The sequence below is a fragment of the Colius striatus genome, chromosome 6 (genome assembly GCF_028858725.1).
Source record: "Colius striatus isolate bColStr4 chromosome 6, bColStr4.1.hap1, whole genome shotgun sequence".
Classification (NCBI taxonomy): domain Eukaryota; kingdom Metazoa; phylum Chordata; class Aves; order Coliiformes; family Coliidae; genus Colius; species Colius striatus.
The window spans coordinates 7,105,517-7,133,271 of record NC_084764.1 but is presented as its reverse complement, the minus strand read 5'-3'; the positions used below and the strand labels follow the sequence as shown (position 1 = coordinate 7,133,271).

Here is a 27,755-nt window from a genome sequence, read left to right as displayed (position 1 = left end):
AGCTGACTCTTGTGGTTCTCTCTTTTGTTTTTGCCCTCTTTCCCCCGCCCCATCCTTCCCAGCTCTTCGCCATGGTCTTTGCTATGTGTCTTTTTCGAGGGATCCAGTAAGAGGCAGCCCATGAACCACCACGTTCCCCACACGCTCGGAAGAAAGAAGGAAGATCACGAGGAACAAAACCCGAAAGCACCCAAAAACCTTTATTTTTGTTAACAAAATGGGGCTGGGGGTGGGGGGGGAAGAAAAGGAAAAAAAAGACAAGAAAAAAACAAAAAGAGGGTTGTAATATATGAATGACCAAAAGGATTGTACTTCAGGGGCTGGAACTTTGAGGTGATGTGCACTACACTGTAGAGCGGGCCGCTGCCCCGAGCCCGATGGAGGCGGTGCGGGCAGAAGGACGGGCTCATGCCGCACGCAGCAGCGGCCTGAGGGACACACACGTGGGGGATCCCTGAGGCAACAGGTTGGCTGAAGTCTGTCGCTGCCCAGGTGGGTTTGAAAGAAGTGGTGGTGGCTCAGCTGAGAAGTCTGCGCTCATCATTTGCTGTCACTCCCAGCCACGGAATGGAAATACCCTTCAGTGGAAGCTTTGCCTCTGCCACCTGAAAGTCGTCAGCAGAGCCCAGCACCTCGGCCAGGATGGCTCTTCCCTGCAGTGGGCTCGCAGAGCGATGGGGCCCAGCTGAGGCTGGCTGGGGGTCAAGAGTTTGGTGCCTGCCTTTCTGGTTTTACTATGTATGATTTACTGTTTGTTGTTGTGAGAGAGACCAAATGGTTCCTTGCTGTGCTCATGTCTCCTGGGAAAAATAATGGCTCTGGTCAAGAATCCCTGAAACTGCTGCCTTCCTGCGAAGGGGAGGAAATGGTGTTTAAATCTTGTCAGCCTTTGCCTTTCCCTTCCTACCTGCAAAAAACGGTTTGTGGTGCTCTGTTAGCATCAACTTCTTGTAGCATTCCCCCATGCTTCCCGGCCCTCAGGGGAGCCCAGGCACGGAGTGGGACAGAGGGGACCCAGGTTTGTCAGCCTGTCCCATGCTCGTCACCTGAAACAGTTTGATGGTGCCATTCCTGCTCGGAGGATTTCCCCTGAGAATCTCCCCTGGGGCATGTGACCAAAGTGTCAAGCCAGAACTGGTTCCATCTGCTTGTTGGTTGAGAGTGTTTCCTCCCTTGAAGAGACACGTCATCTACTTAATCACTTAGCTTGAGAAAGCAGCCTGGGGCCAGACCTTGGTCAGAGGGGAAGGTGGCAGCGTCACCCGGGGCAGTGAGGCCGCAGGAAGGCCCCAGGAGTCCCCCGGCTGAGCAGCTGCCTTGCCCTCGCTGCTTGCTCTCCCCTGCTCTGGCCACTCACTCCTTGGCCCCAGATTCATGTCACCTGGGGGAAGACAGAGGGGCTGCGGTTTCTTGTTCGGTTGGGGCCTTTTTACAGGTTTCCCAGGACGCTGATGGAGGCGTGGAGCAGCAGGGAGCCCAGCAGCGGCCTCATGCCCTGGCCTGGCAGCAGCAGGGCCACGCTGGGCCCGACGCTCAGGCCCTGCAGCAGGAAGCTGAAGATGCTGGCTGAAGAGCCGGGCTGGGGCAGCAGGACATCACGGGACAGCAAGGAGGCGTTAGAGCTTTTGCAAGCTTGGTTGGAGAAGAGCAGTTTGCTGAGCAGCAGGTGCAGCACGTTCCAGCAACGGGACCGGCGGCCAGCAAACCTTGCGGAAGGCGGCTGTGGGCTGTTTCCCTCTCAGACCTCCTTGTAACGAGGCTTTTTAGCATTACCTTTTGGTCTGCAGCTTAATGAAGGAGAACAGTGTAGCTAGCCAAAAATCCAGCAGTGTGTGTACCCAACAGCAGGTGCTGTGCTTAAGATAGGAAAAAATCTGTTTCATCTGGTAAAGTTGCAAGGAAGGGGCTGAGCAGGAGGCGAGTCTGCTCTGCTGCTGCCTCAGGAGCTGCTCTGGGGAGCAGCTCCCAGGGGAGGAGCAGAAGCAGAGCAGAGAGGGCAGTTTGGCTGGAGGGGAGCGAGAGAGGCTGGACTGCCTCCCCCAGTCTCCCCTGTTTGTTACACAGAGGCCTGGCTCTCACGTCAGAGCCTGGAAGGCAAAGACCCTGATTTGTGGGAGTGGGATAAAAAACAAAAGGAAAAGCCTTAAAGCCTGTTTTCTGCCACCAGTGGCACAGGGGGGAACTGTCAGAGCTGGGGAGCTGGACCAAAGCAGCCCGAGCATGAAGCGATGAACAGACACACCTGAAGCAGGATCTTGTCTTTCTCTTTGGCTTTCCCAACTGTGTTCTCATTGCTTTGTCAGCGTTTAGCTGTCTCACTTCCCTCTCTCCCAAGTGGCAGGATCTTCAACAGTCCCTGTTATTAATCCATTACACTGGCTGTTTCTCCTCCCTTACCTTGCCTGCTATCCCCTCACTGCTCTTTTCTGGATGCCCTCTCTGTGGCTGGGAACACAGCCTGACACCCCAGCAGGCTGGAAACCGACCAGAGCCAGCTGTAAAGCTCCAGGCAAGGCTGCCAGCACCTGGGGAAGCCGCTAAGGGGCAGAAGGACATTCTCCCGGGGGAGTTTAATGACCAAGCAAGCTCAGGGGGAAGCAGCAGCCTCCCCGACTGGCAAAACAGTGGGGAGCTCGTTGTTGAGCCTCATCCCTCGGTTACGTGGCCAACCCCTCTGTTGTACAGTGGTTTTCAGCACAGGAGGCAGGAGAGGCAACTGTATTTTTATACTGAACACCTCTGGTGACTGTTTTGGGGCTGGGGCTCAAGGCAGAGTGAGTGCTGGCTGGGGAGCAGAGGCGGCTGCAGCACCAGGCCCAAGCACCTTGGCTGGATGGGGCAGCAGGGGGAGAGAGCACCCCGTGCCCAGAGCCTCCCCCTCCTCCCTATTATTTAATGCTCAAAGGACTGTCAGAGAGGCCTGGGAAAAGGGCTGCCTGTGAAATAATGTTTGAAATCTATTTTAAAAATACAAACCAAACCTGTAAATGTTCTTTTTATTAGATAGTGGAGCTAATTTATCCTGTATTCCCTACTGTAATGCTTTTTTATATGGAGAGGAGTTTTTTTGGGGGGTAATATAAAGCCGACACGAGGCTGAAGCCCTCGGCCCCGTGTTGGTGTGTGTTTCTTAGGAAATAAACCACACTAAAATAAAAGAGATTGTGACCGTGAAGTGAAACAGCTTTAATTTTCACTGTTTGCTTGGTGGTGTTAAGTACAGTCACTTTCTTACCAGAGGAGAGAGAATGAACTCAGGTACAGCAGCTAAAATGAGGTATAAACTCCCAAGTGTCCCATTCTCCCCTGCCCCTCCCCACATTCCCCCCAGTAAAAATCCCTCACCCCAGAGGAGAGGCCAGTTGAGGGCAGCTCCCGTTTGCCAGATGTGGTTGGATGTAAATAAGGCGATGGAGGGAGTTAGGTGGATGATGAGCGTCACCCTCAGAAGCCAGAGCTGGATGAAGGCAAGGGTTTGGGTCCATCTCCCCCAGGACAGGGGGTCAGGCTCAGTCCTGGCCTGCAATGAGCAGGATTCCAACCCTGCCCTGCATCATGCAAGTGCAGGGAAGCCGCTGCAGAGTCCCTCAGGGATGTTGTCACTCCCCGGCCTCTCTATTTCACAGGCAAGGAAACTGAGGCTGCAGAGACAGTTGTTCTCAGCAGATCAGTGGCAGAGCCAGATGTGATGCTTCAGGCTTTTCATCCCAAATTGTATCCTCGAGTGCCAGCTCCAGCTGGGTTGTCAGCTCCTGAGGGACTGTACAGCTGTGGACAAACCGTTCAGCACCCACCTCCCTTTCCCCCATTCACAAGAGTTGACAAACACAGAATCATTTCTGTTGTGAAAGACCTTTAAGCTCATTGAGTCCAGTCCCTCATAGTGCCAAGCCCACCACTAACCCCTGGCCCTCAGCACCTCAGCTTTGCAATAGCTCCAGAGATGGGGACTCCCCCACCTCCCTGGGCAGCCTGGGACAGGGGCCGACAACCCTCTCAGGTGAAAAGTTCTACCTCAGCTCCAATCTAAACCTCCCCTGGAGCAACCTGAGCCTGTTTCCTCTCCTGTCACTTGCAGCTTGGTTTCTGGCAGTGCTGCAGATGCTGTGCCTGGGCTCCATCCTCAAGCCACCCTGAGAAACTTCCTCCTAAACCTCACCTGCTACAAATTCACCTCCTCAGGTAGGCCTGGCCACGTTTCCCATGCAGCAGCTTGCTGATGAGCAGAGGCCACACCAGGCACCACAGCCTTATTGTGGCTGTTGCCAGGCAGAGGCATCCATTTGCCTGTTGCCAGTTGTAGAAGAGGTGGAGAGCCCCACTCACATACTTTGTACATAGTCCACTTAGAGCAAGAAGCGTGAAAATAAAACAACTTCATCTCTCCCCTTTCAGGACCAGGTGGTAGGTACCATAAGATCTTACATAGGCACTTCCCCAGGCTTTGCTCTGTGTTGGAGCATTAGACATGGACTGGCAGAACTAGTTCAGTGTTGTTTTGCAGAGGCAGCTGCTAAGCAGAGAACCAGAGTAACCTGACTTAAAGCCCCTTTAAAAAGCTGTGACTGCTTCCCCCACTCTCCTGCCCAATTTAACCATCAATAAGTCATTTTTCTCACCTGCTGGGTGATGTTTTAAGGTACAGCAACCACACAGCCCTCTACAGACCTAGGCTGCCTGTGACCCTTGGCCAGCACAGATGGGAGGCCAGCAGTAGGATCCTCCCCTTCCTTCCTCTGCAAGACTGCTTTTGCTCTGGTCAGTTTTACTGATTCTTTTTTCCTACAAACATAATTCCCCACCCCACCCCCTCCAGACCAGCCATCAGTCAGTGTATCCATCCATCCATCCATCCCTGTAACCTCCAAAACAGAGACTAGAGGTTCACATACCTCTACCAGCAACAGCTCCCTTCCATCATTCCCTGCCTCAAGGGGAAGAGTTTCCCTCTTGGTGCCCAACTCTTCCACCAGAAGAGGAGGGTTCCTCTTAAATGTAAACTTTAGTTGCTCAGTGTTCTATTTTGAACATGTTGACAGAGAGAGAGGCCAGCACAGCGCTACCAAGGTGATCAGGGGACTGAGGCATCTTATGAGGAAAGGCTGCAGGACCTGGGGCTGCTCAGCCTAGAGAAGAGAAGGCTGAGGGGGGAATCTCAACACAAATACCTAAAGGGTGTTTGTCAGGAGGATGGGGTGACACTTTTTTCTGTAGTCCCCAGTGACAGGACAAGGGGTGATGGACAAAATCTGGAACACAAAAAGTTCCACTTGAACACAAGGAGAAACTCCTTTGGTGCTGAGGTGAGGGAGCCCTGGCACAGGCTGCCCAGGGAGGGTGTGGAGGCTCCTTCTCAGGAGGTTTCCAAACACACCTGGACACATTCCTGTGCCCCTGATGGAAGGGAACCTGCTCTAGCAGGGGCTTGGGCTGGATGAGCTCTGAAGGGCCCTTCCAGCCCCCATCATTCTGAGATCCTGTGACAGCAGCTGGGCAGCTTGTGTTGCTGGGAGGCTCCAGAACTCAGCCTGCTGCTGGATGTGGCCTCTCCCTTTGATTTACTTAGGAAAAAAATAAACCAGTTAAGTTACAGTTGGGATGTTTCCTGGTGCCACTATTTCCAGTCTTCCTACCCAACAGCCATCCTGCATGGCCAGTGGGCACGATGCACCCAGTGTCCCAAGGTCATGCAGCTGCTCCTAAATGCCAAAAGCACTAACACAACACACAGTGACTACCCACTACCACCTTCTAACTCTACAGTACTCGACAGCAATATCCACAGATCCCAGTCCCACCAGTGGCTCAGGGCTGGTGTTCACACGTGCCCTTCTGCTGGTGGAAGCATCTTCCCACAGGGGTTGTGGGGCATCAGCTCTGCTCCAGGACATGCTTTGATCCAGTCACCAGCCTGGGTGAGGCAGAGGTCCACATCCCATACACAGACCTGCTGGCTTGAGTCCCATGGAGAACAACAAACGCCATCTCCAGCTATGGGCAGGGATGAGCTGCAAGGGAAGCGCTGGGAAGTAGGGCAGCTGATGCTGGGAAGCCAAGACACTAGCCAGCAAGTACTAAAAGTACATTCAGTCCATCCTCTCCTGAGCTGGGGAAGGCAATGAAGCCTTCATCTGCTACGCTCTTTGCTGTCTCACTGAAGTATCTTAATGCTACAAACTTTGGTCCTCTCTTCTCAAGGTCAGATGAGATGGGATGCTGCAGGTTGGCAGAGCCTGAGCAGCACCTCCCAAGCTGGGGCTCATCTCTCGAGGCTGCTCACTCAGCCCAGCAGTTCTGCTGATGCTTGCTCTGCTCTGCCTACTGCTGACCACAACAGCCCCTGCTTAACTAAAGCATCAGACCCTCCCACTGCTGCCACCATCAGTAAAGCTGCAGCTGAAGGAAGCGTCTGGGGCGAAGGTACCAGGGCCCCAGCCTGGAACCTTCCCGAAACATCCCAAGCTGGGGGAGAGGGTTGTGCTCAGTGGGGTATTTCCAACAGCTTCCTTTGCATCTCCCATGGCTGTAGTTCAAGCTGCATCCTGATCCCAGTGCTGGAACAAGCACAGCTCCCCCTCTCCTTTAGCTCTGCCTCCTGCCAAGCTGCACACAGCACCCAGCAAGGGGTAAGAGCAGGAAGGAGCTGGCAGTGAGGCAGGAGAGCTGCCACAAGCAAGCCCTGGCTCCCCAGACGGGGGCAGGGGCTGCCCACGAGGGCACAGCCCCCCCTGGCAGCACAGGGCTTACCAGGGGGAGCAGCTGAGCCCCTTGTTGCTCATCTTCCTGCCCCAGCTCCTTGGGGACTCGTTTTCCACGTGCCGGTCTGTCTTTGTGCTTTGTTCCAGGGGGTTCAGAGTGTGTTGTGGTCCCATCAGCCAGTCCCTCTCTCCCTGGGGAACCAGCCCTTTTCCCTGAGCCTGCTGGGCCCACGTGCAGCCCCCAGCCTGTCACCTCCCACCGAGGGGGGGGCACAGGAGGCAGCTGCCCCGTTTCACCCAGCACCGGGCTGCACACCCACTCATGCCAGTAGGTGGAAAGGAAGGAAACTACTTTAGAACAAAAAAAAAAAGAAGAGGAAAAAAGAGAAAGTCCTAATGCAAAATTACCAACACAACACCCCCCACCCCACCCCCCTGCCCGAGACAAAAAGCCCAGGAATTAGACTTTCTTGGGACGGCGTCCAACTTGGTAGTAATAATAAATGCTGATGAGGACGAAGAGGGCTCGGCTGCCCAGGAGCAGCACAGCACCCGTGGCTATCCGGCTGCTCTCCAACAGAGACATGGTGGTAACTGCAGGGAGAGAGAGGGAGAGGCTTGGTGAGGATAAACCAGATGGAGACAAGAGAGCACAACGCTGTTTTCTGCTGCCCTCTAACGTGGTGTCTCAGCAAGACCCGCTGAGCCTGTCTGAGCAGGCTTCCAGCACAGGCACACACACACATATGCAGGGAGGGCAGAGGCTCTTTGCTGGCTTGCAAACAGCGAGCCACAGCCTTGACAGCAGCCACAGACCCACAGTGGTGCCCAGAGCTCTCACCCTGCTTTAGAGGCAGCCCCACACTCAACAGCCACAGCCCAAAACAACCACTCGAGCACACATGAGTTCCCTGAGCCAGCAGGTAGAGATTGTGGGGGCTGCATGTTCCTGGGTTTGCTATGTGGCTTCACCACTTCAGTGCTGATAAACATTTTTCACTGCAGAAGCATCTGCCCACCTCTTTATCAAGTACCTCTCCCTTTTGGCTACCAACACACAGCCCATACCTAAACCCTGTAACACGGTTAGTGAGCTACCAACACACAGACCAGAACCCCCTTCAGTGGTAAACAGAGACAAGGTTCCTAGAAACAGGCTGAACTGTTACTGCCTGTTTTGGTAAGACTCAAATCCCCCTTTTCACTGTAAACTTACAGAGTCCTGCCTTGTTATCCCCAACACCTAGGCAGCCTGCTCCAGGAGATGCCCAGTGCTCTGAAGGCCAGGATGTTCTCAAGGAGAAAGATATGTAGAGGTACATGTTTGCCCCTCACCTGAGCAGCCTTTCAGTGAGCAGCCCAGGGCACAGCCTGCTCCAAGGGGCAGGCAAAAAGAGAATGGCTAACAAAGAAGATGCTCCTGGGGCTAGATTTAGTGAGTAAAGGAGCAACCTCCAGCACAAGCCAGGCACAGCACGGGGACAGCAGGGGATGGATCGGGTGCCCCGGAGGCTGGGACAGTGCTGTCTCTGCTGGCACATCACCTGAGCCCACCGTGGCCCCCACAACTCCTTCAGCTCTGAGTTTACTCCTCCAGACCACGGGCACCACTCAGATTTAGCAGCAGGTCCCACTGCTCACCCCAGTTGTCCTGCCCACCTCCCTGCCCAGGGGGTACACAGTGTGTGCCTGTACTCTGCAGCCACCCCACAGCGAGGAGGAAGACACAGCAACTCACCCAGGAACTGCACGGTGAAGTAGCAGGCCTCTGTCAGCAGTGTCCAGCGGATAATGACCTTCTCAGCCGTGTAGAGAGCGTTCCACATGATGAGCGAGATGCCTGGGGAGGGCCGGGGGGCGAGGGAAGCAGTCCCGCGGGTAACTGCCCTCTGCCTGGCCCCGAGCCCGCTGCATTTCCAGCCCTGCCCGCGAGGTGCTGCTGCAGGCTGCGGGACGGACAGGGCTCCCCATCCCATCCCATCCCATCCCATCCCATCCCATCCCATCCCATCCCATCCCATCCCATCCCATCCCATCCCATCCCATCCCATCCTCTGCAGCCTGGGAGCCCAGACAGCTGCAGCACAGCTACAAAGACCCCGGGGTTGCTAAAAATCCCCTGCTCATTCTCTTCTCCACAACCATTTCTCTAGGCTCTACCCACCTCCTTCTCCTCTGCCCCCTACTTGGGCTGCCTTGTGTGATGCCCTCCAGGATCATGAATTCATTTTAGTTGGAAAAGACTTTTAAGATCTTTGAGTCCAACCCCTCACCCTGCCAAGCCCATCACTAACCCACGGCCCTCAGCACCTCAGCTCCACGGCTTTGCAATAGCTCCAGGGATGGGGACACCCCACCTCCCTGGGCAGCCTGGCACAGGGACTGACAACCCTCTCAGGGGAAAAGTTCTGCCTCAGCTCCAATCTCAACGTCCCCTGAGGCAACTTGAGCCTGTGTCTTCTCCTGTCACTTGGGAGAAGAAACAGACCTCCACCTCACTACAGCCTCCTGTCAGGGAGTTGCAGAGTGCTCATGTCTCCCCTCAGCCTCCTCTTTGCCCCCTCCTGCCATTCCAGCCCCTCATCCCATTTCCCTAAGGGGCAGCAGGCACAGCACTCACTGAGGAGGGCTCCTCCATACAGCCGGATGGGAGTCTTGCTGCTCACCGCTTCCTCATTGAAAACGGCATCGTAGAGCTGGTCAGGGAAAGCGAGGGCCTGGCAGGGGCAAGGGAGACACTCAGCAGCCTGCAGGGGCCACGCTCAGCGGCCTGCAGGGGCCACGCTCAGCCTCTCAGGCAGCAGCACTCTGACACGAAGCCTTTATGGCATCAGAGCCAAGAAATTGGGAACCACAGAATCACAGGGAAAGATGTTTAAGGTGCAGGACCCATGAGGGTGCCAGCTGCCGGCTGCCTGCTGCCCGGGCCCAGGCTGCCAGGCCCGGTGTGTCTGTGGCCCTGCTGGTGCAGAGCCTGAGGCCCCGCGGCCGGCAGAGGAGGCAGGTGGCTGCCAGGGCCCAGGGGCCACGCCAGGGCAGCCCTTTGGCAGCCAGCGGTGCCCAGGGCCAAGAGTCACACTTACCATGATGGCAACCCCGGAAAACATGACGGCGGAGACCAGCTGCCAGACCCTGCGTGAGAGGGGAGACAGAGGAGTGGCGTGAGCACGGCACTGACCCCAGCTTCACCCTCCCCCTCACACACGAGACCGGGAGCTCCCCTGGCCCCACACAGCCCTTGTGGGTCCCGGCACCTGCTGTGGGACGAAAGCTTCAGGGCCTCAGGGAGATTTATGGGGGAAGAAAGCAGTGCTGGCTGGTCCCCAGCTGCCAAGGAGCAGCGATGCAGGTGCAAGTGTCCAGAGGTGTCAGGGATGCTGTGGCTGAGGGCCCTGGCTGACCCAGCTCCAAGGTGGCCCAAAATCTTACCTGAGCCCCAGCGGCTCCCGGACAGCAAACTTGATTTCATTGCCCAGCACTTGGCTAATCTGAAATTCAAATGAAAGATACAAGGTGAGTGCATAGATCCTGCCTCAGCCTTTAGGCAGCCCCAAAGCACATCCCTAACCCCATGGGGATCCCTAACCAAAGCACATCCCAAAGCACATCCCTAACCTCCCCCAGGGCTGCAAGGAGAACGAGGGATTCATCTGTGACCCCTTGGTCCCAAAGCCTGCAGAAGGCTGCCATGAATTCCATCAGGAGCTGCAGCCTCTGCTGCTCCCTTACCGAGATCATCCACCCTCAGCATGGGGCTGGGCAGCATCAGCATTAACTTTTGCCTCCTCTCAGGCACATAAGCAGGGAACTGCCTGCATGTCCCATCCCGACAGAGAGGAGGCTCCTGCAGAGCCTCTGGACTGTCATGGCATCCATCCTGCTCCCCAGAGCCATGTCCAGCTATGGCCACCCCAAACCACACAGATGGGAAAGTCACAGAGACTGGGGAAAGGCGCTGGGGGAGCTTTTGGTGGCAGAGAGCTCTGGGGGAGCTGTATGCTGCTCCTCACGTGCAGGCAGGAGCCAAGCAATGCCCTACCAGCAAGCTCTCCAGAGAGCAGCCAGGACAGGGCTCCTGTGGGACTCATCCTGCCCTTCAGCTCTGCTACTTCACTGCAACAGGCTGTCTGCTGGCAATTCAAGCCTCTTCTCAGAGGCATCAGTGGGTGGACACTAATGGTGCCACAGCACCAGCTCCGAGCGAGCTCATGGGTGTCTCAGCCCTATCATTTCAGGAGTGTCTAAAAGCAGCTCGAGGGCAGAGCTTACCTCACTACCAGGAAAGCTCTTTGGAGCAGCTCCTGTGCACCCAGCAGACTGCAGAGCCCATCACCCCCTGTACCTCACAGCCTTCATTCCCCGCTCCCTTCACAGCATCCCGTGGAGAAGCGGGGCCCTGTTTTCACAGTGCAGGCCGCAGAAGCTGGGTGCTCAGAAAAAGGCTTCTTCCCCCCCCACAGAGAGGCTTCCCCCGGCCCTGGGCTCACCTTGGAGCGATGCACCTCACCATCGTCGTCCTCGCCGCCCACGCCCAGGATCTTGCGTGTCTTCAGCCTGCTCACCAGGTCAGTCTGGCTGTGCTTCTTCATCAGCGGTGGGGGCTGCTTGGCCGCCATTGTGGAGGCCCCCACCACGGGCCCGAGGCTGCGAGGCGGCGACTGGCTCCGCTGTCACATGCAATACGAGTTCTGGGGATGAAAACCACTCACCCAGCGCCAGAGAATCTTCCTGTTAGGATGGCAGAGAGCTCATGGCCGCGGGGCAGGGAGGCCTGGCAGCAGGGCCGGCCCCAGCTATGGGCGGCTCATCTCAGGGACAGCCCGTCCTCACCAGGAGCTGCTGAGGGGAGGAAAGAAACAGAACTCAGAGCAGCATGGATGGGTGTGAGCATTTAGCTACAAATGCTTTAGGCCTACAAACCATAATCTGGCCTATCCCAGCAGAGAACCACTTTGGTTGGAAAAGACCTTTAAGCTCCTGGAGTCCAGCCCCTCCCCTCACCCTGCCAAGCCCACCACTAACCCATGGCCCTCAGCACCTCAGCTCCATGGCTTTGCAATAGCTCCAGGGATGGGCACTCCCCCAGCTCCCTGGGCAGCCTGGCACAGGGGCTGACAACCCTCTCAGGGACAACGTTCTTCCTCAGCTCCAATCTAAGCCTCCCCTGGGGCAACTTGAGGCCATTTCCTCTTGTACTCTTATCACTGGTTACTTGGGAGAACAACTCCCCCACCTCACTACAGCCTCCTGTCAGGGAGTTGCAGAGAGTGCTCATGTCTCCCCTCAGTCTCCTCTTCTCCAGGCTGAGCACCCCCAGCTCCCTCAGCTGCTCCCCATCACACTTGTGCTCCAGCCCCTTCCCCAGCTCCGCTGCCCAGCTCTGGACACGCTCCAGCCCCTCAGTGTCTCTCTGGCAGTGAGGGGCCCAACCCTGAACACAGCACTCGAGCTGCAGCCTCATCAGGGCCCAGCACAGGGGGACAATCACTTGCAAAAGAGGACTGCAAGATGACAACCAGAGGCAAAATGCTTCTTGAAGACCCAGTTCAGCTATTCAGGGCTTTAAGATCGTAGGAGGTTCTGTTTGGTTGCGTTCTTTTTGTTCTTTATTCCACTGAATAACTAAGCCCATGTTCTGTTCTTATTCCACTGAATAACTAAGCCCTAATGTTCCTGGAAAGGTAGCACAGAGCCAGCTGCAGCAGTCTAGAAATACTTCAGAAGTGGGACAACAGAAAACAACCGTTTGGAGAGCAAGGAGGCAGCTGTAGCTTCATGCCTACACTCCAGAACAAGGCAAGGAGCTCAAAAGAGCTGCTCATAGAAATGTTTGGAAGATGTTCACAGTTTGCTGGCCCAAACTGTCACAGTAACTCAAATCCAGCTATTCTGCACTCAAAACCCACCCCGAGGCCAGAGTGATGTGTCAAAAAAGAGAAGCTTGACCCTTTAAGTTCTTTTACTATGGTTTCTGCAGTCCTTTCTGCTCCTGGCAGACCCAGACTCACAAGGCTGGATGCTGAGTGGTTTCCCACCAGACCTGCACTGCTGCTGAAACCAGAGGAGACCTGTTGCTGTGGCATTTCCAGCCCAACATTTTCTGATTAAAGCCCAATTCTGAAGCAACATCCCTCTGCTGAATGTTCCTTTCTCACACTGAGCCTCAGGAGTGCTCTGAGGCCATCCCACATCCCTCATCTGGCCCCATCCACGGGGAAGATAGTCCCCAGCAAGGGCAGATGCATGGTGCCCCAGGGATGCCACGCTGTCAGGATCACCCTCCCCTGCACGCTTCAGTGGGGAGCAATGCAAAACCCTTCCACAGAGGCTTAAGAGCTGAGGGAAAAGTCTGGCAGCAGCATCCTGCTGGCCCTGGGTTCCCCAAATCCCTCCCCTGGGAGGAGAGGCCTCAGCTTTGCTGGTCTGGATAGTACTGAGGGTACTGAGCGTGCTGGGCACCCCAGCCTGGCACCTTGGGATCCCTCTGGGTTTGTTGCCAGGGAAAGTTTGTTACCCACACCTCCTGCTGTCCTCACAGTCAGAAGTAGCAGAAGAAGGGAAGATGGGATGGGAGAAAAAAGCAATGAAAAAAGAGAAAAGGAGGGAAGGGAAAGAGATATTTTGATATCTAGGGAATTTCTCCCGAGGGAAGAAGCAAAGGAAGGTGATGGAGGTTGAAGGGGGGGATGTGTGACTCGCTGATGGAGACAGTGACCACCAGCTCTGTGATTACAGGGGCAGCTTTGCCACTGACCACAGGCCAAATGATCAAAATATGCCTTTGAGAGTTGTCTCATCACTTGCCTTCATAGCAAAATTGGGGAAAATTTATCCACATCATCATTAGCACTGCAGTCCCAGTAAGAATTCCCCCTAATTTGTGGTAAACCACCGGCCAAGGGCCAGGACAACGCAGGCCAGGTATCCACACCAATCCAGCAATCCCCAAAGGCCATTCTGGCACATAAAACCACACTCCTCCTGCACTGAGCACAGCCCCACGTCTCATTACCCCCACCTTCCAGAGAAAGAGCCAGTCTAACAAATGCTATTAACAAATAACGAGCTAATGAATGCATTAGTGCTAATCCAATGCCATTCAGGCAGGAGATGCCGAGGACCTGAGGCTGTTGTACTTACATCAATGTATCCTGACACACTGGCCGTTACAGGGATGATTTCTCTTAGCCTGAGTGCTCTCAAAAGGGAACCTCCTCCTCCTCCTGTGAGTCTTTCCTCCTTCTCCCTTCTGTGAGCATCCCAGGGGCTGTGCAGATCAGTCACTGTGAACAGGCAATTCCTGACCCGCCAGGGCTCGCAGTGATGGGCAGTGCCTATGTGCAGCTGAAAGAGCGTGGGTGGAGGGGTTCTTTTTTCCTCCAAAATCCCTTTTCCTTGCAGGCTCCTTTGCAGTCTGTTCCCTTGCTCAGCACATCACACTTGATTTTGATAGCTTGGTGGTGCAAAGAAACCTCAGCGGTGCCACGCTCATGATAGCTCAATCCCTGCCCACCTCCACAGCTCTTCCCCCCACCCCCCAGCATCTCCACTTCCCTCCCAGCGTCTGGAGAGCAGAGGAGCTCTGCAACACGGGAGGGGAAGACTCCACTGCACACACAGCGATGCTGCAGCTCCCCCCCAGGGGGGTTAAGGCTGTGAGAGGGGAAGCAGACCCTGCTCAAGACCCACCTCAAGCTGACTGCGTGCAGCTGGGGCAGGCAAGGACATGGCTCCTCAGGGGAGCCTGGGGCTGCTGCCTGCTGCTAAGCTGCCTGTTGTTTCAGTGGCAGGGACATCCACAGTCCAGCTTTTTAACCCAAAAAAGCAAGGCTGCTCAAATTAAAGAGGTGGCAGTCCAGCACCTCCTGCTTCAAGGTTTTAGGGCACTTCCAGTCTGCAAGCAGAGGAAGAGAAAATGGACCAGAGTCAAGCCAGGATAATGAGGGAAAGGTTTATACATTGAAGCTTGCTGTGAGTTTGCTCAGCTCACAGAATCAGAATGGTGGGGACTGGAAGGCACCTCTAAAGCTCATCCAGCCCAACCCCTTGCTAAAGCAGCTGCACTGTCCCTTTACAGTAGTGGGGTTCCCTGGCAGGGGAGGTCTCCAGGACTGCCGACGAAAGAGGCCCCTGGTGTGATGCCCACAGCATTGCTCCTGCAAGGCCCTAGCAGCTCTAACATGTTTGTGCAGCTCTTCTGCTGGTTTTCCAGGCTCTGGTGATCCTGCCTCTTTGCCAGTGAGCAAAGAGAGGCAGTGGTCAGAGCTGCCATACAAAAGCAAGACCAGCCAGAAAGGGGAAGACAGCCTTCCACACAGGATTTTCAAGCAGCCAGCCTCCTCTTCCCTCTTCTCAGTCTGTCACCACCTCACCTTACTACAGCTCTGCAGCTTCAGGAGAGATGAACACTTCAGGACACTTTGGAAACACAAGTAGATTAAGGACAGGATCCACAGACATACTAAGCACTTTGGCTCTTGGCTCATCACACTTGCCTAACTGAGTGGGATCTAAAAATCCTTTTTTCTCCCCTCAGTTTGCTCACTTTTACAGGCATAAAATCTCTTGGTGAACAACCTCAGACACATCCCCTGTGTCTAAGCCAACACCACACCTCAGAGCCACAAAGCATCTTTGTCCATCCTGCCCAGTCTGATACAAGTTTGCCCAGGAAGCCCACCCGGGAAGCAGACCCCGAGTCAGGACTCCCCGTGGAACTACCAAGGTACAGCTATATTCAAGCTGTTCTTTCTACAACAGCACATCCCAAACCCAGTGACTGAACCACCTCCTTGCCTCCATTTTTATCAAGAGCAGATGTTTAGACAATGAGGATATCTCTGCCACCAGCCAGCAGTGGCACTCCACCACTGTGTCCGTCTCCCATTGGATTTCTTCCACGTCAGCTGCAGCACATGGCTCTGCACACCCTGGGCTAGCAACACACCTTAAACCATCAACAGAAACAACTGCATTGCTTTTTGCTGGGAGGAACATGCTGCTACCCATACCTTAGGTGTGGGGTGTAAGTTTACCACCCTAGAGAAGAGAAAGTGTCCCAAAGCAGTTCCTGCAGGTAGAGAAACTCAAGAGACCTGCAGCGAATGAAACTTGATCAAGCCAAAAATAACCTGATGCTGAGGCAGTAAAACCAATTAGCAGTCAGACACCATGGCAGCAGAAGGCGGCTGCTGCTCCTGCTGGGGCTGGAACAGGCTGCACACTGAGGCAAAGGGATGCTTTGGGTTACCTGCACCATGCCAGGAACAAGGGACTCCCTTCCCACAGAACCACCATCTCTTGCATAGAAAAGACCTTTAAGCTCATGGAGTCCAACCTCTCCCCTCACCCTGCCAAGCCCACCACTAACCCATGGCCCTCAGCACCTCAGCTCCACAGCTTTGCAATAGCTCCAGGGATGGGCACTCCCCCACCTCCCTGGGCAGCCTGGCAGGACCTCCTCTGGTGCAACTTGAAGCTGTTTCCTCTTGTCCTATCATTCATTACTTGAGACAAGAGGCAGGACTATGGGGGCCAAGCCACAGCAATTCGAACTTCCTTTTGCTGGGACCACAGGAATGTTTCTTTCCATGTCACGGGACACAGCAATCCAAACCTGCAAAGTGCTTGGTTTCCCAAGAGCAAGAGGAAAAAGCCCCGTTGCTCTGCTAGTTTCTCAAACAGGATCTGTTAATTAAACACAGCAACCACACTCCTGCCAACCACCACCTGCAGCAACACCAGCCCTTGCACAGCCAGCCAGGGCAGCAAGGGCTCAGCACTGTGGTTTGCCCCAGCCCTGGAACTGTTCAATGGGGCACAGCCTTTACCCTTCACCCTCCACATGCACCCCAAATATGAGCTTGGCCATGCTATGCAGCCCTTCTTTGGCTGCTGAGGAGTGTTTTTGCTTCAAATACACAGATTGCAAGATGCAATCTGCTACTTCAGTGGCTCTCACCTGTGATATTTGCATATGAGGCACCATCACCCTGCTGCCCACTGCTGAGCCTCATAGCTCAGCTGACCACAGTGATCCCAGAGCTGCAACACCAAACTGGGAGGACTGCCTGATTCCCCAGAGGCTGTGCTGCCATTCAGTGGGATCTGGACAGGCTGAGAGTTGGGCAGAGAGGAACCTCATGAGGTTCAACAAGGACAAGTGCAGAGTCCTGCACCTGAGGAGGAACAACCCCATGCACCAGGACAGGCTGGGGGTTGACCTGCTAGAGAGAAGCTCCAGAAAAGGGACCTGGGAGTGCTGGTGGGCAGCAAAGTAACCATGAGCCATCAGTGTGCCCTCGTGGGCAAGAAGATCAATGGCATCTTGGGATACATCAAGAAGAGTGTGGGCAGCAGGTCAAGGGCGGTTCTTCTGCCCCATCTATTCTGCCCTGATGAGGCCTCATCTGGAATACTGTGTCCAGCTCTGGGCTCCTCAGCTCATGAGAGACAGGGAACTGCTGGAGAGAGGCCAGCACAGGGCTACCAAGAGGACCAGAGGATTGAGCCATCTCTCCTATAAGGAAAGGCTGCAGGAGAAGGCTGAGAGGGGATCTCATTAACACAAGTATTTAAAAGGTGTTTGTCAGGGGGATGGGGTGGCACTTTTTTCTGTTATTTCTGTTTTTTTCCAGTGACAGAACAAGGGACAATGAACAACAGCTGGAACACGAAATGTTCCTCTTAAACATAAGGGAAAACTCCTTTGGTGCTGAGGCGAGGGAGCCCTGGCACAGGCTGCCCAGGGAGGGTGTGGAGGCTCCTTCTCTGGAGGTTTCCAAACCCACCTGGACACGTTCCTGTGTGACCTGATGGAGGGGAACCTACTTTAGCAAGGGGTTGGCCTGGATGAGCTCTGGAGGGCTCTTCCAACCCCTACCATTGTGAGTCTGTACTGAGGACCAGAAGATGTGCTACCAGTAGATCACAAAGGCTAGGGTGAGCATAGGCACTGAAATGATGGAGAGAGAAGGCAAGGAGATGAATTAGGATCGGGTGCTGTTTTTCTTTAAGGGTATGAAAAGAGAAGAATTGTTTGATTTCTCAGCTGCCTTGGACAGGTGTTTGTGGGAGACAGTCCCAGAAGCTTAGCAGGCCATCTGTCCTGCAGATGATTTCTACAGGGAAATATTAGAAGGAAAAATAAAACCCATATGCATACACACACACAAATACAAAAAAGCCAAGTAAACCAACCTTGCTACTGGAAAAGAGCAGCTTTAAAAACCCAGCAGAGCCCTGCAACCCAACAGGTTTTGGGAAGCTGCTTACCCATGACACCTCTGAATACTGGAGCCTCACAGTAAAATGGGGCTTCTTGGCATTTCTTCCCCCAACAACCTCAAACATTTCCTTTCCTCTCTGCCTCCAAGCACTTGACAATTTCCACTCATGAACTGTCCAGGAAGCCAATGCTCTTTATTCCCACAGTCCTCCAGCTCTGTCCCTTTCAAGAACTCAAAAGGAAAAGGTAAGAAATTACAGCTTGGGAGATTCAGTCCCCTCAGCTGCACAGGAGCACAACGTCCCTCTCTATACCATCGCTGAGATGGTGATTGCAAAGCCATTCTCGATGGATTCTCCCCCAAGAGATGATGAAACACATCTCCAGCAATGTTTGTTCTGTATCTGGGGTCCAGTAAGTCACCCAGCACAATACTACAACTGCAATTTATGAACAATCAGCACATCCACAACCATGCAATGGTAGATGAAAGGAAGACGGCTGTGCCACTCTGGCACCCCAAAAGCAGACTCCCAACCCATTCCATGGGTGGATTTGCAGCCCCAGGCTAAGAACAGCTGTTGCAGGATGCCTCAGAATTTCCTTCTTTCATTTCTGTGGAAAACAAAGAGTTCCTCTTCTCCCATAGTCTGTCATGCCATGACCAGATGTGCAGCCTAGGCACACACAAAGAGGGCAAAAAGGGCAGACGAATAAATTTGCATTAAGCAGGGAAAATGCTTTTTGGTTTAGTGGGAGGTTTCCCGAGTCCCAGCCACAGGACTCACACCTATTGTTGTGCAAGCAACAAAATGTGCTTCTAGGACAGAGAAGTCCTGTAAACCAGGATATGTAAATATATGTAAATATGTAAATAAATTGGGCCTGGTATGAAATTGTCCACATGGCCATCAGTGTCAGATCACAGGATGGTAGGGTTAGAATGGACCTTTAGAGGTCATCTAGTCCAAGCCCCTGCTAAAGCAGGTTCCCCTCCCTCAGGGGGCACAGGAATGTGTCCAGATGGGTTTGGGAAGCTCCCAAGAAGGAAGCCTCCACACCCTCCCTGGGCAGCCTGTGCCAGGGCTCCCTCACCTCAACAGTGAAATAGTTTTTCCTTGTGTTTAAATGGCACTTTTTGTGTTCCAGCTTCATCCCATTACCCCTTGTCACTAGATACAGTAGAAAAAAGTGCTGCCCCAATGTCCTGACACCCACCAGTTAGATATTTGTAAATATTAATGACATGCCCCCTCAGCCTTCTCCTCTCCAGGCTGAACAGCCCCAGTTCCTGCAGCCTTTCCTCATAAGGAACATAGTCCAGTCCCCTGATCATCTTGGTGTCCCTGTGAGTTCCCTGTCCCTCTTGAGCTGGGGAGCCCAGAATTGGACACAGGACTCCAGATGAGGCCTCACCAGGGCCGGGGGGGGTGTGCAGAACCTCCCTCAACCTGCTGGCCAGTCATCAGCTGAGTAGTCACCAACCCTATGTTACAGAGCATCTCCCTTATTACATGGCCACATTTACATGCTGTAAGACCATCTTATTTTTATAAACAGATATAATTTTCAACTAAGACCCTGCTTCTAGAACAACTATTTACTGTGTTGGAGACTGGTAGCACCTTTCATCTCCTGGCCCTGGATTATCACCCTACACGCTGCCTGCACCTCAAGAAAATACTCTCACATACTCTCCCAAAACAATTTGCCAATATTAAGGCTTGCTCGTTTGCATGTAATTACAACTCCAGCTTTATCACTCCCTCGTGGCTCCTCAGCCTGGAAATAAGCACAGGCTTTCAGGCAGGCTGGAAGAGCTGCTTAGCAGGCAGCCTCCCAACAAAACACATACTTCCACTACTTGGTAGCCTATCCCCAAGTGGCAAAAATCTCCCTCTGACACCTTTAGCAGTTTCTATAGCAACAGGTTCATGCTAAAAATGTTAAGATGCAAAATTTCCCCATGTTGGGCAAACATGGACCTAGGAGGACAGATTTAGAAGAGCAAAACTTCCAAGAAGCTGCTGACAGAGCCAACATAGGCTTTGCTAATACACAAGTCGGTGGTGAAACACCTTTAAAGAAAAGCCTAGCAATCTGCCAGCAGGGGAGGTGTCTGTGCAGCACCAGCACTGCAGCATCTCCCCAAACCACTGCATCTCCCCCCCAAGAAGCAGGACGAGGAGGAGCCCTCTCTCCTCCAATAAAGCAGTAGGAAGTGAAACCAGCTGTTTTCAGGAAGGGAGTTACAGCCCAGCACAACAAACAGCAAGCCTGAAAGCCAAAATATGAGATGATAGGTTTGGCAGTGCTGCTGCCCCTCCAGGCAAGAGTGGGTTATTTAACCTCTCACACCTCACTTTTCCCACTTGTAAATGAAAAGTAAACCTACCACCAGAGTTCCCTTGGCACACACTGGGAGGCAGAGCACTTCACAGGCCTCTGACCAGGCACCAAACCCCAGCAGCGACCCGACTGCCTGCGTGAGGTGCCCCATGTCAGAGGTGGAAATGCCCTTCCTGCACTGAGCAATAACCAGCTGAGCACGACATCCATTTCTGTCTGGTTTTATTCCCCGCTGGCAGGAGAAAGCTCTGTGGTTATCTTGGGGTGAATCTCACATCAGAGAATCACAGGATGGTAGGGGTTGGAAGGGACCTGCAGAGCTCATCCAGCCCAACCCCTGCTAAAGCAGGTTCCCTTCCATCAGGGGCACAAGAACGTGTCCAGGTGGGTTTGGGAACCTCCTGCGAAGGAGCCTCCACACCCTCCCTGGGCAGCCTGTGCCAGGGCTCCCTCACCTCAGTACCAAACAAGTTTCCTCCTGTTCCAGCAGAACTTGTGTTCCAGCTTGTGTCTTTTACCCCTTGTCCTGCTGCTGGACACTACAGAAAGTGTTGCCCCATCCCCTTGACATTCATCCTTCAGGTATTTGTAAGTGTTAATGAGATCTCCCCTTAGTCTTCTCCAGGCTGAACAGCCCCAGGTCCCACAGGCTTTCCTCATAAGGAGGATGTTCCAGTCCCCTGAGCATCTTGGCCCTGCACTGGCCTCTCTCCAGCAGTTCCCTGTCCCTCTTGAGCTGGGGAGCCCACAACTGGACACAGGACTCCAGATGAGGCCTCACCAGAGCGGCGAAAACCTCCCTCAACCTGCTGCCCATAATGCCTCAGGGGGAGGGGAGCAGGCAGCAAGGAGCCCACCACATACCAAGGAGCCACAGCTCTGCCACTGTGGTTCTCAGGTCCAATGGCCCTGTGGAATCCACGGGCTTTCACCACAAACACTGCACCCACCCACACCCTCCCAGGAGCCAGCACAAACCCGACTTCCACACAAACCTGACTTGGCTGTTATTTGCTGCTAAGTCAGGGGAAAAAAAAGACTCTGTGCATGCAGGCATGGATGTGTGTGTGCACGTTTGTTTATGCATGAGCTGTCAAGCCCTGAATTAGCCACAGATCAACAAGGCTCTCTGAATTCTCCGACTGTGAAGTGCGTGACATTTAATCTCAACTTTCCTCTTGGATTTCATAATGTGCATTATCAGCAATGGGTATTCAGCACACAAGTACTCTCTAGAAAGCTTTCATCAGGAAAAGGAAATAACAAAGAAGATTGAAAAAGACAAGGCCTCAGATGAGACAGAGGTTCCCCAGCTTCAAGAAAAGGCCAGCGTTGTGTACTGTGAGGATCGCATACAGAGGCAGTCCTCCCAGGTGCTGCGGCTTGGCCCCCCTAGTCCTGCCTCCTCTCTCCAGTAATGAACGACAGGGCAAGAGGAAACAGCTTCAAGTTACACCAGAGGAGGTTTAGATTGAAGCTGAGGAAGAACTTTTTCCCCGAGAGGGTTGTCAGCCCCTGTGCCAGGCTGCCCAGGGAGGTGGGGGAGTGCCCATCCCTGGAGCTATTGCAAAGATGTGGAGCTGCGGTGCTCAGGGCCATGGGTTAGTGGTGGGCTTGGCAGGGTGAGGGGAGGGCTTGAACTCAAGGAGCTTAAAGATCTTTTCCAACCAAAATGATTCTACGATAGATATCTATCAGCAAGCATACAGCACAGCCTCCTGCTTAAAAGAGCTCATGACACCCAACTGTTAGCTTTTAGCCAACATCTTCCCCATTGCTGTATTTGGAATGTCATTCCCACACAGCTGTGGCTCTGGGGATTGCAGGCTCGTCTCTTCTCCCCCATGTTCTTTGCAAGAACCAGTGAAAGTCATTTGGTTTGCACAGTGATGTGGAGCAGGGAAGAAACTGGTTGAAGGAGATAAGCTTAAGTGCTTTATTACTCCTCCATCCATCAACCCTCCATCCACTCTACTTGTCCAGAGGTTTAAACAGTGGATGTTGGCACGGCTCAGGGAAGGGACCTGTTGGACTCATGTACAGCAGCTGGGTTTTGCCAGCAGACAAGGCATGAACACATTTCATACACTGGAATGGGCACATGGCCACACTGGGCAGGGTAATGGGAAGGAGGGTGGGAGGATGCACTAAAGGTACCTGCTGTTCAGGAGCACACCAGATCCGTGCCCAGCACTTTCAGAGACTCCACTAGCAATCCTGATAGAAAAGACAGCTACATGTTATCCTCACTTCCTAGGAAAACAACCTGGGAATGTGCAAACAGATGGTCAGAATTCTTCCATCCGATTTGGTGCAGCCTTTGCCTCTTGGCAGCCTTCCACTGCTGCTTTCTGCAAGGCAAAATTTGCCTGCTCTTTATTGCTATTAAGTAGCTACTGTAGGATCATTTTTTTCCTAGGCCATAAAGAAAATTTTGGTGAAAATCCAACACCAGCCAACTCCTCTGGACTCAGCTTTGCCAGGTTCGAGTTCCCCTCTCAGAGGAGGCAGCTCACGTTTCCACTTCCTTGGAACACACCTAGCATTTAACCTGAATGACGTGCCATGCAGCTAAAATTAAGAAGCCAACAGAAGGATTCCACGGGATTTTAAACCCTGGACCTTTAAAATGCTTTGTTTCCTACAAGAATAGCCTGCTGACTGGAAATTCTTCAGAGGCTGTGCCCAAGCCATGACCCACCAACCGATCTCTTATGGCTTTGCAGCAACAGGAGTGAGGCTGATCCACTGCATCACCAGCCAGGAAGGCTGAATTACAGGCACTTTCTTGGCTGTGAGGACGATGGCTTAAGAAGCACAGCATGCTCAGGCTCGGGAAGTTGCCTGTTCTTTGTCACAGCCATCTACATCTACAGCAGACCCAGCTGGGAGCCCAGAAAGAGACTGTGAGCCCAAAGAGAGACCGCAGCGCCAACAAGGGCTGGAGAGATGCTAGGGCTCAGCAGTGGGACTCCTGAAATAACCTCTGTCAGCTGCAAAAGCTTCTCAAGTCATTCCAGGGCCACGAACAGCCAGAGAGCAGAGGTTTGTATTTCACCCCCTAAGATGGCACCACTACAAAAGAGCTCTTCTGCTGCCGTCAGGGGTGACTGAATGAATGAGTCCTCAGACAAAAACACCGGCTGAGTCACCCACAGAGTTTCCTGAAGACTTGTGGGTTTTCTCTTGTTGGGCTGCTGACATGGCCTCAAGCTGTTTACTTTCTCAACCCTGTCAGGATAGGCTAAAAGGGAGAGGGCTGTGAGCCTTTGTGTGCTGCTCTGCCTGCACCTGCCTGCCTCCTTCCCCTCCGGGCCGGGCAGCTGAACTGCTACCCCATTTTAATAAGAAAAGGAGGGATTTCTCTCCTATGTGCAGCAGCAGGCAGCTGCAAATTGGGCTACGAGCTAATCTCCCCTAGAAAACACAGGATCCCCTTCAAACAAAGAATTCGGTCGCCAGTGGCCTGTATGTTCTGACACTGTGGCCTGTGTGTCAACCCATGCTGCTAATCCCACTCCCCAGGAGACCAGAGCACCACATCGCTGGCTGATGTGTTTCTAACTGCTTTTCTCACCACTCTCACCTTTGACTTAAATCACCTGAATCCAAACCCCTCAAAAAAAACTTCCAGGAAGGCCTGTGGCCATAGGGCCAGCTACTCGGCTCTGCACTCAGGCTAGCCCCCAGGTTCACAAGCAGCAGCCCCTCACCTTTAGCACTGAACCCAGCTACAATCATTCTCACCATCTCCCTGGTGTTTTTTCCTCTCCTCCCCATAATCACAGCAGTGGTGGGTATAAATCTAGATGAGAGCTTTCTCACAGGCTCTTGTCTGTGGCATGGGACATCCCTTTGTGTCTCTGGCTTGCCCAGGCAAGGATTTCCTCACATCAAAACCAATGCACCAGTAAATTCCTGTTTTGCATACAAAGGGACAGAAATACATCTACAGATTTACCTAACTGAAACACTTTCCCCCCCTACACACACCCTCTCACAGGATGAGGGTGAGAAACATACCGGGGTTGTGAAACCCAGAGGGAAAGTTTGCTGCTGGCTTTTTGGTCAGAGCCTGGGGCTGTGGGGCTCCAGATCCTGAACATCAAACAGCCTCATTTTCTCCATCTGTCACCCAGGGGCAGCCACCCTAACCCATACCACAGATGGGCACTGAAACACACTGAAATCCATTAACCCTCACAGATGACAAAGCTTCAACAAACAGAAGAAACCCGAAACAACCAGAGAGTCATTTACCGTTTCACTTCATCTCTGAACTATCACACTGCCTTTCATTATTGCTGGGTTTGTCTTTGTAAATATCTTTTAGCATCTTGAGCAAGAACTCTTCAAACATGGAGTGAATTCATGCTAGCTGACAATCTCCAGGATAGAATCAAACGTGTATTTCCCAAAGCAAGGCAAGCAGCAAAGTGTGAACAGGGAACACCTGGTCACCTTTTAAGTGTTGTTTTTCCTGCCTTGGAGAAAGTCCCAATGTATTTGGGGGTCTTTTCCTCCCAACACTTGTTTTCACATTCCTATGTCAAAAAAACCACAAAACCCAGAAGATCTACTCTCTAAAAATAACATCCTAATAGTGCCAAGGTCACTAAGCTGTTCTCCCTGGCACCAGGCCAGAAGCAGAATATAAACAATCTCAACATCTTTCTAGTTGCACGTGTGCTTTGTTTTTTTTCTGTGCCACGGGAAGGCTTCAAGCCAAAAAAAATGTAGCACTAGGAAAAAAACACAGTGCTGTTGGTCTCACTTTTGCCAGCTCAGAAGAGCCCTTAGCTCCATCCAGGTAAACGTGCGGGTTCCCGGGCAGCCCGGTGGCATGGCATCCCATTGTGGGAGATGCTCGCTGTGTGATGACAGCATTTAGCAGTTCTCATCAGAAAGGTGGCTATTTATCAGATGAGGCATTACTAAACACATAGCAAAGAAAAGAAGATGATCCAAACAGCTCAAAGTGATGCTTGTAACCAGCACACGGGGTGCCAGTTCCCTCCCCGTCCCATCCCCTACTGTTAAAGGCTTTGACCTTCAGAGAGCTGCTGGAGAAGTGAGCACCAGCTGCAGATGTGCCCGGGGCACTTTGCACGCTTCAGCACACGATGCTGATTGAGAACAATAGGAAAAAAATACTTCTCTTTGGATTGGGCCCCAGCCTCCAAGCAGCGCCAAATGGACAGAAAAATCTCAGGGCTGAGCATCTCTGTGGTTTATGCTCCCACAGATTAATGACCACCTCATCCCAACCCTCAGAGCAAGTCTCTGGAGATGCTCTTCTGCTCGTATCTCTACAATAAATCTTTGCCTCTCCAAGTGCTCGTGAGCAGAAGGGATAAATTTCCCCTGAGACTATAGGGCAGGCATCATCTCTTCAGCCTCCTGCTTGGGGCAGAGCACTTATCCACAGAAGAGCTCCCTTGACTTTGCTCTGCATAGCAGACAAAGAACAAAACCATGCAGACAGAGTCTAAAGCAAGCACGCTTTCCTGGCTGCCATCAGTACCTGTCCCCTCTCTGCTGAGCACACTAGGACACGGCTGGTTGGCAGCAGCCTCCCCAGCAGCTCTGCTCACACTCATCCTGTGGGCAATGATGCCACCCCACTGAGAGACCCAACCAGGCTCATTGAAACAGCTTCATCCCGAGTCTAAGCATCTTGCTCATTTTTAGTGTTCACCAAAACTTCTCTAAGAAAACTTTCTCCCAAGGGAGACTCCCCTGCCTGAAGTGCAACTACTATTTATTTAAAAAACCACTTTCCTCATCCACAGGCCCTGAATGTCATTGTTCAGCAGACTCTGCTTCAGTGCAGATAGAGTTACCGAGTTATTTATGCCAAGTCCAAAATAGCCAGTGCTCCTGCGTTCTCTGTAATTTCTCATGGCTCAGATGTACTGGTGGGAGCCCTAATGTCAACAAGACTTTGGTTGCTGCTGGCATTTGTAACTCCCAGCCTCTGCAGACAGAGGAGATGGATTAAATGGTACCCATTTAATCACTCGCGTCTCAGGCTTTGCTGGCTTCATCTCTTGGGCAGCTGCAAGAGGGACAGGGGCGTTGCGCACATAAGGGAAAGGCTTGGCAGACTCCAGCTCCAGGCAGCGCTGGGGCACGACAAGGAGCAGGCTCTGAATAAAGTCCTGTTTCTCCCTCACTCTGGTCTGCTCAGTCAGAGCTGCACTCATGAGCTGCTGCTCTAGACAGCGAAGTGGTCCTGGTCAGCTGGGACAGCCAGGCAAGTGGCACAGGAGGCATCTCAGCATGCAGGTACACGCAAGTGCCCAGGCAGGGATGCAGAGCTCATGGACAGCTGGGTCACCTCACTTTCCCCCTCCACAATGGGAAGGCTCAGTCCTGTCTCCTCTCCCCAGCTCGTTACTGCATCGCAGCTTCCTCATCTCATCCCTCTCCCTTCATCCCCAGCCCAAGTGCCACTCTGTCCATCGCCCACTGCCAAGCCTCCCGGCAGCCAGGGCTCCCTAGCACACCTCTAGGGCTGCATCCCATGGGAGCATGGCCGTGCCAGCCTCTGTCACAACCCCCACCATGGCTCAGCCGTCGAGGCTGACCTCCCATGCAGTAGTCAGCACACAGCCTCCCTTTTCAGGCACCTGACGCACTTGTCTGGGGACCGTGGCCCTCCTGGAACTCTTCCCGAGCAAGCAGAAAAGGATGGGAACTTCCAGGAAAGAAGCAGTGCAGGACCCCTGCCTTTGAGTGGAGTGACGGCCGGGAGAAAGCCCTCATCACAAAGCTCCCGCCCAAGGAGCTGGTGTCCACCTCGCAGGGACAACGGCTACGGTCCCCGGCCCATGCCTCGCAGCGAGCTGCCCGTCTGCAACCGCGATGCAGCCCTCCGACACCTCCTCCTCCACCCATCCCAGCCGAGCTCCGCACGGCCGGGACGCAGCGCGTCCCACGGCAGCCGCACACGGGCTGTTCGCTCTCCTGCCGCCCCCGTCCCTGCCTCGTTCCCTCCATCCTCCGCCCGCGCTGCCGCCGTGGACCCCGCTCCGGCGGGACTCTGGGGAGCGGGCGCCGGACGGCGGCAGCGGCTCCGCGGGGCGCAGGGCCACGGCGGGACCCCGGGGCGGCGCGGAAAGCCCGCGGCGCGTTACTCACCTCCCTAACGCACGTCCCGGCGGCGGGAGGCGGGGAGAGGGGGCGTCCCGGGGACTCGGAGCGGCTGCCCCATGTGCAAGGCAATCCCGGGCCGCGGCCCGCAGGCGGCCAGACTGAGCCCGGCCCCGCGCCGCGCCGCCTTTACCGGGCCCGCCCGCCCCGCCCCGCCCCGCCCGGGCCGGCCCACTGCCCCGCCCCAGCACTGCCACTGCTGCCACTGCCACTGCTGCCACTGCCACCGCCCCGCCCCGGCACTGCCACTGCTGCCACTGCCACTGCTGCCACTGCCACAACTGCCCTGCCACCGCCCCGCCCCGGCACTGCCACTGCTGCCACTG

The 27,755-nt window shown here is 53.9% G+C and overlaps 2 protein-coding genes across 7 annotated transcripts in view; one reads left to right on the top strand and one right to left on the bottom strand.

The window, feature by feature from the left end:
- The window catches only part of TSPAN18 (tetraspanin 18), a 124,543-nt gene extending 121,362 nt beyond the window's left edge, over positions 1-3,181 (top strand). For all 4 annotated transcript variants that reach the window (XM_061997744.1, XM_061997746.1, XM_061997743.1 and 1 more), the window contains one exon: positions 63-3,181. In XM_061997744.1, the coding sequence (XP_061853728.1) occupies positions 63-110 (48 nt within the window). In that variant the 3' untranslated portion in view covers positions 111-3,181. The remainder of the gene's footprint in view (positions 1-62) is intronic.
- On the bottom strand, positions 3,163-27,517 carry TP53I11 (tumor protein p53 inducible protein 11). 3 transcript variants are annotated; one of them, XM_061997750.1, is made up of 7 exons: positions 27,418-27,517; positions 11,186-11,537; positions 10,128-10,186; positions 9,782-9,830; positions 9,319-9,415; positions 8,437-8,538; positions 3,163-7,292 (listed from the first exon to the last, which is right to left on the bottom strand). In XM_061997750.1, the coding sequence occupies exons 2-7, from the start codon at positions 11,312-11,314 to the stop codon at positions 7,159-7,161; spliced, it is 570 nt and encodes a 189-aa protein (XP_061853734.1). In that variant the 5' UTR covers positions 11,315-11,537; positions 27,418-27,517; the 3' UTR covers positions 3,163-7,158. The 3 variants fall into 3 exon arrangements, with proteins under 3 accessions (XP_061853734.1, XP_061853731.1, XP_061853732.1); XM_061997747.1 differs by having other exon boundaries at positions 8,437-8,494; XM_061997748.1 differs by having other exon boundaries at positions 8,437-8,494; positions 11,186-11,534.
- Between the last annotated feature and the right edge of the window lie 238 nt (positions 27,518-27,755).